The sequence below is a fragment of the Salmo trutta genome, chromosome 39 (genome assembly GCF_901001165.1).
Source record: "Salmo trutta chromosome 39, fSalTru1.1, whole genome shotgun sequence".
Taxonomy (NCBI): Eukaryota; Metazoa; Chordata; class Actinopteri; order Salmoniformes; family Salmonidae; genus Salmo; species Salmo trutta.
In genome coordinates, this window is record NC_042995.1 from 2,398,112 (window position 1) to 2,410,228 (window position 12,117).

General features: G+C 47.0%; 1 protein-coding gene across 7 annotated transcripts in view; it reads right to left on the bottom strand.

Annotated features, from left to right (window-relative positions):
• Positions 1 to 12,117, bottom strand: part of agap1 (ArfGAP with GTPase domain, ankyrin repeat and PH domain 1) — a 251,067-nt gene that overhangs the window by 147,898 nt on the left and 91,052 nt on the right. For all 7 annotated transcript variants that reach the window (XM_029741621.1, XM_029741620.1, XM_029741618.1 and 4 more), the window contains exons 2-3: positions 372 to 430; positions 4 to 91 (exon numbers count right to left, since the gene is read on the bottom strand). In XM_029741621.1, coding sequence (XP_029597481.1) covers positions 4 to 91; positions 372 to 430 — 147 coding nt within the window. The remainder of the gene's footprint in view (positions 1 to 3; positions 92 to 371; positions 431 to 12,117) is intronic.

The window sequence follows — 12,117 nt, forward strand, 5'->3', positions numbered from 1 at the left end:
TACCTTCTGGAGATTCCTCCTGGACGTATGTTCCTGTCAGGTACCTGTGGACCAGCGCAGACTTCCCACTGGCCAGGTTACCTACAATACCCTGGGGGAGGAAGAAGAAGAACAGGGAAGTGAGGTTGTTTCCTGGTTTTGCATATCTCCTACGTTGACTTGTAATCATCAGGATGGTTGTGCTGCAGTGGATAAATCTGAGAAGAGCTTCAGAGGAAGACTGCCTCAGATGCAAACATGAATATAGAGAATATGGAATATAGAGGAAGGCAATTATATTCTGTTTCAAGTTTTGACCTCATTCCTGGTCTGTGTACATCTACGTCCAGGAGAAGACTCACTGGAGCGTTTGTATCCAATTTCAGACTCACCACTTTGAGTTCTGGTACCGATCGGCTCAGGGTCCACTCCTGGCTGTTCACAAAGGCGTCTGCAACAAAGAGAGAGAAGCCTATCAATCAACGGTACACACACGACCCAGATAACATCAGAGGTCTGACAAGCTGTAATATCTATGTCCTCCAGACGTCACGGCAACAAGGGTTCCAATTTGTTCCTGCTCAGTAGTCACCCACTAACAGGGAGGAAAGAGACGGATAAACGACAAGAAAGGGGGGGGTGAGGAGACGAGTAGGAGGGACTTCGGGGAGGATAGGAGCGTATCATTAAAGATGACAGCTGAGTGACAGCTAGGATAGCTACATCCTCTCAGAGACACTTCCTGATTGGTCTGAATGGATGTCTTCAGTAGACCATATCAGCTGTACATACGCACTGAACAGCAAGTCAACAAGACCGACGATACACTACACTGAACAACTACTATACCAGCTAAACAAATCCTGAAGAATGCTGCCCATAGTAGGTGTGTGTGGTATTGGCAATCATGCAACGGGCTAGTTGTGATGGTCTGCATGGCTAGCTAGGTGTAATATCTCCCTGGCTGTGAAGCTACTGGCTAGGTGTAACATCTCCCTGGCTGTGAGGCTACTGGCTAGGTGTAATATCTCCCTGGCTGTGAGGCTACTGGCTAGGTGTAATATCTCCCTGGCTGTGAGGCTACTGGCTAGGTGTAACATCTCCCTGGCTGTGAGGCTACTGGCTAGGTGTAACATCTCCCTGGCTGTGAGGCTACTGGCTAGGTGTAATATCTCCCTGGCTGTGAGGCTACTGGCTAGGTGTAACATCTCCCTGGCTGTGAAGCTACTGGCTAGGTGTAATATCTCCCTGGCTGTGAGGCTACTGGCTAGGTGTAATATCTCCCTGGCTGTGAGGCTACTGGCTAGGTGTAATATCTCCCTGGCTGTGAGGCTACTGGCTAGGTGTAACATCTCCCTGGCTGTGAGGCTACTGGCTAGGTGTAACATCTCCCTGGCTGTGAGGCTACTGGCTAGGTGTAACATCTCCCTGGCTGTGAGGCTACTAGCTAGGTGTAATATCTCCCTGGCTGTGAGGCTACTGGCTAGGTGTAACATCTCCCTGGCTGTGAGGCTACTGGCTAGGTGTAACATCTCCCTGGCTGTGAGGCTACTAGCTAGGTGTAATATCTCCCTGGCTGTGAGGCTACTGGCTAGGTGTAACATCTCCCTGGCTGTGAGGCTACTGGCTAGGTGTAACATCTCCCTGGCTGTGAAGCCCATTAGCCCGACTGGTCCCAGGTCTTATTATCCATCAGAGGCCCAGCATGGCTGCCAAACAAAAGCAGCAGGCCCGCGGTGGAGCTGGTCACACTCTTAATATTTAATATCACACCAGCTGCTCTGCGACTGGCTCTATTGGAGCCACTGAGCTCCATCTTGGCTCACTGTTGTGGCGCTGGCAGGGCCATTCTCTGGCAGCACACAGTTAATGCCAGAATGGATCTTTCAGGAGGAACCAGGCTAACCAAAGCACCAATCAGAGGGGATGTGGGTGTGGCTTAGACCCATAGAGGTGAGATGGTTGGGGTGGAGCTAGAGTCATTATATACACAAGGCATTCTGATGCCAACTGTCCTTCGTCACACCTGTTTCCTTGTCTGTTATAAAGGCTAGTGGACTAACAGGAGATGTGGCCTCTACTCGGATCCACTCTGCTCGGATCCACTCTGCTCGGATCCACTCTGCTCGGATCCACTCTGCTCTGATCCACTCTGCTCTGATCCACTCTGCTCTGATCCACTCTGCTCTGATCCACTCTGCTCTGATCCACTCTGCTCTGATATCTTCTGCTCTGATCCACTCTGCTCCGTTCTGTATGTCCTGTGTACATTCCTCCACTTCACCCTCAGCTGTTTATGAGACAGATAAGACCTGGCAGGCTAGATGGAAGGTTAAGTGAGGTCAGTATGTGGGACAGTGTATTTAACTGGAGGTTACATCAGCGGGAGGAGGTTGAGTTGAGAGACTGTAATGTGAATGTGTGGTTTGAATTGCATCTGTTTACTTGACTGTAATAATGGGTGGTGCATGTGTGAGTGACTGCTGAATGAGCGTGGGTGAAACAGTACTGTCGTCTATAACTGCAGTGTGCTGTGGACAGTGTGTGTACAGTGTGTGTGTGTGTAGTAATGCGTGGGGGAACTGTCATCCCTCTGCCACTCCAATCACTCCCCTCATTTCCCATGACCTCCTCTCCTCCTCACTGGTTGTTACAGCAGATACTGTAGAACAACACAGCACACACACCTAACTAGTAACAGTCACACACACAAACCACTGCTGGTTGGTCTGTGTGTGTGGTGAGTTTTATCATCCAGTCAATCTCACCACAGTGTTACCCTGGAGGGAGCTGACCTCACACATATAATACCAGGTCATTCTACAAAAGGACTGTCCATGCTGCTTAGAATCCCACACAACACAGTGCTGTTCTAATAGCAGGCCATTTAGCAGACACTAGAGACTTATCCAAAGAGACTTATCCAAAGAGTCTTAGTCCAAAGAGTCTTAGTCCAAAGAGTCTTAGTCCAACGAGTCTTAGTCCAACGAGTCTTAGTCCAACGAGTCTTAGTCCAAAGAGTCTTAGTCCAAAGAGTCTTAGTCCAAAGAGACTTATCCAAAGAGACTTATCCAAAGAGACTTAGTCCAAAGAGACTTAGTCCAAAGAGTCTTAGTCCAAAGAGTCTTAGTCCAAAGAGACTTATCCAAAGAGAGTCATGCATACATACATTTTCACGTATGGGTGGCCTCAGCGGGAAACGAACCCATGACCCTTGGCATTGCAGGCGTCATGCTCTACCAACTGAGCCACACACACCATTCAGCCCTTCCCTTTCTCCAGACACCCCAGTGTGTTATCTGCTGGGGTAAGTAGGTCACAGGCCCCACCACCAGACAGGACTGAGGACCACAAACAACCCTGTTCCATTTAGGTGTCCATTTGGACCAGTGTTAGCTTTACTAATTCATCAGGGACGATCTGTGTCAGGTAGACACTACACTACAGGTAGACACTACACTACACTACAGGTAGACACTACACTACAGGTAGACACGACACTACACTACAGGTAGACACTACAGGTAGACACTACACTACACTAGTGGTAAACACTACACTACACTAGTGGTAAACACTACACTACAGGTAGACACTACACTACAGGTAGACACTACACTACAGGTAGACACAACACTACAGGTAGACACTACACAACACTACAGGTAGACACTACACTACAGGTAGACACTACACTACAGGTAGACACTACACTACAGGTAGACACTACACTACAGGTAGACACTACACTACAGGTAGACACTACACTACACTACAGGTAGACACTACAGGTAGACACTACACTACAGGTAGACACTACACTACAGGTAGACACTACAGGTAGACACTACACTACAGGTAGACACTACAGGTAGACACTACACTACAGGTAGACACTACACTACAGGTAGACACTACACTACAGGTAGACACTACACTACACTACTGGTAGACACTACACTACACTACAGGTAGACACTACAGGTAGACACTACACTACACTACAGGTAGACACTACAGGTAGACACTACACTACAGGTAGACACTACACTACACTACAGGTAGACACTACAGGTAGACACTACAGGTAGACACTACACTACAGGTAGACACTACACTACAGGTAGACACTACACTACAGGTAGACACTACACTACACTACAGGTAGACACTACAGGTAGACACTACAGGTAGACACTACAGGTAGACGCTACAGGTAGACGCTACAGGTAGACGCTACACTACAGGTAGACGCTACACTACAGGCAGACACTACACTACACTACAGGCAGACACTACACTACACTACAGGTAGACACTACACTACAGGTAGACACTACACTACAGGTAGACACTACACTACACTACAGGTAGACACTACACTACAGGTAGACACTACAGGTAGACACTACACTACAGGCAGACACTACACTACACTACAGGTAGACGCTACAGGTAGACGCTACAGGTAGACGCTACAGGTAGACGCTACAGGTAGACGCTACACTACAGGTAGACGCTACACTACACTACAGGCAGACACTACACTACAGGTAGACACTACACTACACTACAGGTAGACGCTAAAGGTAGACGCTACACTACAGGTAGACACTACACTACACTACAGGTAGACACTACACTACACTACAGGCAGACACTACACTACACTACAGGCAGACACTACACTACACTACAGGTAGACACTACACTACACTACAGGTAGACACTACACTACAGGTAGACACTACACTACACTACAGGTAGACACTACACTACACTACAGGCAGACACTACACTACACTACAGGTAGACACTACACTACACTACAGGTAGACACTACAGGTAGACACTACACTACACTACAGGTAGACACTACAGGTAGACACTACACTACACTACAGGTAGACACTACACTACACTACACTACAGATAGACACTACACTACACTACACTACAGGTAGACACTACACTACAGGTAGACACTACACTACACTACAGGTAGACACTACACTACAGGTAAACACTACACTACAGGTAAACACTACACTACACTACAGGTAGACACTACACTACACTACAGGTAGACACTACAGGTAGACGCTACACTACACTACAGGTAGACGCTACACTACACTACAGGTAGACGCTACACTACAGGTAGATGCTACACTACACTACACTACAGGTAGACACTACACTACAGGTAGACGCTACACTACACTACAGGTAGACACTACACTACAGGTAGACACTACACTACAGGTAGACACTACCCTACACAACACTACAGGTAGACACAACACTACAGGTAGACGCTACACTACACTACAGGTAGACGCTACACTACAGGTAGACGCTACACTACAGGTAGACGCTACACTACAGGTAGACGCTACACTACACTACAGGTAGACACTACACTACAGGTAGACACTACACTACAGGTAGACACTACACTACAGGTAGACACTACACTACAGGTAGACGCTACACTACACTACAGGTAGACGCTACACTACAGGTAGACGCTACACTACAGGTAGACGCTACGCTACACTACAGGTAGACGCTACGCTACACTACAGGTAGACGCTACGCTACACTACAGGTAGACGCTACGCTACACTACAGGTAGACGCTACACTACACTACAGGTAGACACTACACTACACTACAGGTAGACACTACACTACAGGCAGACACGACACTACAGGCGGACACTACAGGCAGACACGACACTACAGGCGGACACTACAGGCAGACACTACACTACACTACAGGTAGACACTACACTACAGGCAGACACGACACTACGGGTAGACACTACACTACAGGTAGACACGACACTACACTACAGGTAGACACTACACTACAGGCAGACACTACACTACAGGCAGACACTACAGACAGACACTACAGGCAGACACTACAGACAGACACTACAGGCAGACACTACAGACAGACACTACAGACAGACACTACACTACAGGTAGACACTACACTACACTACAGGTAGACACTACACTACACTACAGACAGACACTACAGGTAGACACTACACTACAGGTAGACACTACACTACACTACAGGTAGACACTACACTACAGGTAGACACTACACTACAGGTAGACACTACACTACAGACAGACACTACACTACAGACACTACACTACAGGTAGACACTACACTACAGGTAGACACTACACTACACTACAGGTAGACACTACACTACAGGTAGACTACAGCTAGACACTACACTACAGGTAGACACTACAGGTAGACACTACACTACACGTAGACACTACACTACACTACAGGTAGACACTACAGGTAGACACTACACTACAGACAGACACTACACTACAGACAGACACTACAGTACAGACAGACACTACAGTACAGACAGACACTACAGTACAGACACTCCACTACAGACAGACACTCCACTACAGACAGACACTCCACTACAGACAGACACTCCACTACAGACAGACACTCCACTAGACAGACAGACACTCCACTAGACAGACAGACACTACACTACAGACAGACACTACACTACAGACAGACACTACACTACAGACAGAGACTACAGACAGACACTACACTACAGACAGACACTACACTACAGACAGACACTACACTACAGACAGACACTACAGACAGACACTACACTACAGACACTACACTACAGACAGACACTACAGTACAGACACTACAGTACAGACAGACACTACACTACAGACAGACACTACACTACAGACAGACACTACACTACAGACAGACACTACACTACAGACAGACACTACAGACAGACACTACAGACAGACACTACAGACAGACACGACACTACAGACAGACACGACACTACAGACAGACACGACACTACAGACAGACACGACACGACACTACACTACAGACAGACACTACAGACAGACACTACACCACAGACAGACACTACAGACAGACACTACAGTACAGACACTACACTAGACAGACAGACACTACAGACAGACACTACACTACAGACAGACACTACAGTACAGACAGACACTACACTAAAGACACCATACACTCTTTATTAATGCCTTGAGTAACAAACAGGTGTTTTCAAAGACGTGGTTATGGGAAGGCTGTGGACCATGTTTTCAGACGTTATCCCAAGCCATCGTAATCCACACCACTCTAGTCCAGTCTCCCTCTCCACATCACTAGTGTCTGAGGACATTTTACAGCCGTCTCAGACGTTGAGCTGTGTAGCACCACTTCAGAACATGTTCATGACTTGATTTACTGCATCAATTTAGTGGACCACAGAATATTTCTCAAAGCATCTGAATGGTCCTGGAGTTGAGAAAACACTGGGATAGATAACACATGATGACAACATAACACATCTTCCACTTCCCAACCGCCCCTCCTCCCCCTCCTCCTCTCTGATGTGTTAAACATCTAAATAAGTCAGTGTCCCCCTCCTAACCCCGCCTCTGTCTGACGGTCTATTGGGATTGGTCAGACACGTCAGACACATCAGACACCAGCGGGACTGGAAAGAATCCAGTAAGAGGGGTCCCTATTGGCCGACTGGTACACAGGGGTGTATTGTTGCCGTGGTACCCCGGTCTGTAGTTATGGGACCTAGCTGGCTGGCTGTGTGGAGGATCACAAATGGCCGCCTGTGTTCTGTTCACCTCTCGCTGACAGACAGGATGTTGTTATAGCTGCATCCTGTTTTCAGAGCTGGGGGACCGGCCAACACTGCTCCAGTTCCCCGGTGGCTCCCAGTAAATGACTGGCTAATAGCCACTTGACTAACAAGCCACATGACTGACTAGCCCTGTATGCCATCATGCTACACTGGTACAGAGCATTAGCCATGGGTACTTACACCTGCATTGACTACCTAGCTATCCCGTCTTAGCGTTCCATTCACTAACTACCCCCTTCACTGACCTGCAACTGTGGCAAGACGAGAGCTCACCTGGGAAATGCCTCTTGGGTCAATGCTATTAACATTGTTGATTTGGTGGGTCAGCAGAAAATGAAGAGAGAATTCCCAGCCCCACAATGTGTGTGAACCCCTGGGCTACAGAAGCCCACCTGCACCGTATCAATCCACCAACCAAGATCAACCATCACGTGGCCTTGTCACCACGCACACAGTGTCTGGCTGCCAGCGTCCGTCCCTTCACTCTGTCACCATACACACACCAGCTGTATGCCATACTACCTGCTGGCTCTCACTGGTGCGTGTTCCACAGTCCACACACACACACACACACACACACACACACACACACAGGTTGGGAACTTGCCACTCAGCACTCTGTGTTAATGAGTCATTAACATGAAACAAATGTTGACTCAGCTGCTGCCAGAAGAAAGCAAGGAATCCAATGTATCCATCCTAGATGATTACAGTATGGCTATTTTAGTGTCACACTCACACACACACACACACACACACACACACACACACCAGGGATTCTGTAGGGAAAATGTTCTTCTTCTTACCAACGGTCTTCTTACCAAATTCTGATGTGTACTTTGAAGATGTTAGAGTAACTGTCCAGGCTTACTTTTCCTCAGCCAACAAGACAAGTAACGAACAGCAAATCACTAGCCTTTTACAATCTACTATCCTCCATAGTAGAAAAGTTGACCTATTCTATTAGTCAGCTTGTTGAGAAAGAAATAGCCCATTCCAAACAAACTCTGGGACAGCTGTGGGACGATAAAGAGTTAGAGGAGAGAGAGATGTGAAGAAGACTGCATACAAGGCAGAGAAGAGCGAGAGAGAGCGAGAGAGAGAGAGAGCGAGAGAGAGAGCCAGAGACCCCAGCAGCAGCAGCAGCAGCAGGGGTCTGACTACTGTTTTCCAGCTGAACATGTGTAACCAATAGAGGGACAGAGCTGAGCTCTCTGACATGCTGCAGACAGACTTTACAGAGATGTCAGCAGCACATTCCTCAACACGAGAGGAGAAGAGAGGGACAGGGGAAGAGAGAGTGGCACACAGCCCGGAGTAGGCTTCATTCATACTGAGAGAGACGGGGCAGAAAGAGAGGAAGAGATATGGAGGAGAGAGAGATGGAGAGGGAGGAAGAGATGGGTGGGAGAGGGAGGAAGAGATATGCAGGAGAGAGAGATGGAGAGGGAGGAAGAGATGTGTGGGAGAGGGAGGAAGAGATATGCAGGAGAGAGAGATGGAGAGGGAGGAAGAGATGTGTGGGAGAGGGAGGAAGAGATATACAGGAAAGAGAGATGGAGAGGGAGGAAGAGATGTGTGGGAGAGGGAGGAAGAGATATGCAGGAGAGAGAGATGGAGAGGGAGGAAGAGATGTGTGGGAGAGGGAGGAAGAGATATGCAGGAGAGAGAGATGGAGAGGGAGGAAGAGATGTGTGGGAGAGGGAGGAGAAGATATGCAGCAGAGAGATGAAGAGGGAGGAAGAGATGTGTGGGAGAGGGAGGAAGAGATATGCAGGAAAGAGAGATGGAGAGGGAGGAAGAGATGTGTGGGAGAGAGAGGAAGAGATATGCAGGAGAGAGAGATGGAGAGGGAGGAAGAGATGTGTGGGAGAGGGAGGAGAAGATATGCAGCAGAGAGATGAAGAGGGAGGAAGAGATGTGTGGGAGAGGGAGGAAGAGATATGCAGGAGAGAGAGATGGAGAGGGAGGAAGAGATGTGTGGGAGAGGGAGGAGAAGATATGCAGCAGAGAGATGAAGAGGGAGGAAGAGATGTGTGGGAGAGGGAGGAGAAGATATGCAGCAGAGAGATGAAGAGGGAGGAAGAGATGTGTGGGAGAGGGAGGAAGAGATGTGTGGGAGAGGGAGGAAGAGATATGCAGGAGAGATGAAGAGGGAGGAAGAGATGTGTGGGAGAGATGAAGAGGGAGGAAGAGATATGCAGGAGAGATGAAGAGGGAGGAAGAGATGTGTGGGAGAGGGAGGAGAAGATATGCAGCAGAGATGAAGAGGGAGGAAGAGATATGCAGCAGAGATGAAGAGGGAGGAAGAGATATGCAGGAGAGATGAAGAGGGAGGAAGAGATGTGCAGCAGAGATGAAGAGGGAGGAAGAGATATGCAGGAGAGATGAAGAGGGAGGAAGAGATGTGTGGGAGAGGGAGGAAGAGATATGCAGGAGAGATGAAGAGGGAGGAAGAGATGTGTGGGAGAGGGAGGAAGAGATATGCAGGAGAGATGAAGAGGGAGGAGAAGATATGCAGGAGAGATGAAGAGGGAGGAAGAGATGTGTGGGAGAGGGAGGAAGAGATATGCAGGAGAGATGAAGAGGGAGGAAGAGGGGAAAACGGTGATTAGAGAAGTAGAAAGACAGGGGTAAGGAGAAAGAGAGATGCTCATGGCCCAGTGGTCCGTCTCCCAGAGAGATCCACAGACCTTTCATATTTATTTGTATTTATTAGGGGTCCCCATTAGCTGCTGCCAAGGCAACTCTTCCCTCCTTCTCTCTACCTCCCTCGCTCTGCGCAAAATAGAGCTGAAGGAGCGAGAGAGAAGAAACTGAAACTTCACACAGCTCTTGAACAAACTCAGAGGTACTGGCAATCTCCCAGGAGATTATTTTCCTTCTCTTCTCAGTATGTGAGTCAGTGAAGAGAGCAGACCGCTTTCTCTTTACCTTTATTTAACTAGGCAAGTCAGTTAAGAACAAATTCTTATTTTCAATGACGGCCTACCGGGGAACAGTGGGTTAACTGCCTTGTTCAGGGGAAGAACCACAGATTTTTACCTTGTCAGCTCGGGGATTCGATCTTGCAACCTTTCGGTTACTAGTCCAACGCTCTAAGCACTAGGCTACCAGCCAGATAAAGATTGAATTAGACATCCTGGTAGCAGAAACAGGCTGTAAAAGGTCAAGGTTGAATGGAGCTGAAGAGTGGGACTAATAACAACAAGATAACAAATGTAAAACATACGGGGTCTGTAAAATGTATATAGCTTCAGAACTTCAGTGAAATAGCACAGTTACAAATAGAAATCAAACTGGATGGACATCAGAAATAGAGGAAGGACTAAAAACAAACAAAATATAACTATTGTGAAATAGATTGTGTCTGTAAAATGTATATAGTATGTATTAGCTGGAAGTAGAAGCCTAAGTGTTGTTATTCATTAGTTTACTCCGATTAGGAGAGGGGTGGTAGGGTCAGTGGAAAAGAATAAAGGAAAATATTTTCTAAAAAAAAGTGTGTGTGTGTGTGTGTGTATGTATTTATGTATGAACACACACACACGTTCAAAAGTTGAGTCACTTATAAATGTCTGTTTTTGAAAGAAAAGCTAATTTTTTATCCATTAAAATAACATAAAATGTATCAGAAATACAGTGTAGACATTGTTAATGTTGTAAAACGGATGATTTTTAATGGAATATCTACATAGGCGTAGAGGCCCATTATCAGCAACCATCACTCCTGTTTTCCAATGGCACGTTGTGTTAGCTAATCCAAGTTTATCATTTTAAAAGGCTAATTGATCATTAGAAAACCCTTTTGCAATTATGTTAGCACAGCTGAAAACTGTTGTTCTGATTAAAGAAGCAATACAACTGGTCTTCTTTAGACTAGTTGAGTATCTGGAGCATCAGCATTTGTGGGTTCAATTACAGGCTCAAAATGGCCAGAAACAAAGAACTTTCTTCTGAAACTCGTCAGTCTATTCTTGTTCTGAGAAATTAAGGCTATTCCTTCCTTGTTCTGGGATTGATTTGCACTTTTTGCACTTAACCTGTTGGGGCTAGGGGGCAGTATTTGCACGGCAGGATAAAAAACGTACCCGATTTAATCTGGTTACTACTCCTGCCCAGTAACGAGAATATGCATATAATATGCATATGTTTGATTTGGATAGAAAACACCCTAAAGTTTCTAAAACTGTTTGAATGGTGTCTGTGAGTATAACAGAACTCATTTGGCAGGCCAAAACCTGATTAGATTCCAAACAGGAAGCGCTCTCTCTGACCATTTCATGGCCTTCTTGATCATCTCTAACCAAAACAGGGGATCTCTGGCATAACGTGACATTTTCTAACGCTCCCATAGGCTCTCAGAAGGCGCCAGAACGATGAATGGTGGCTTTGCAGGCCATGGCTGAAAAACATTAGCGCATTTA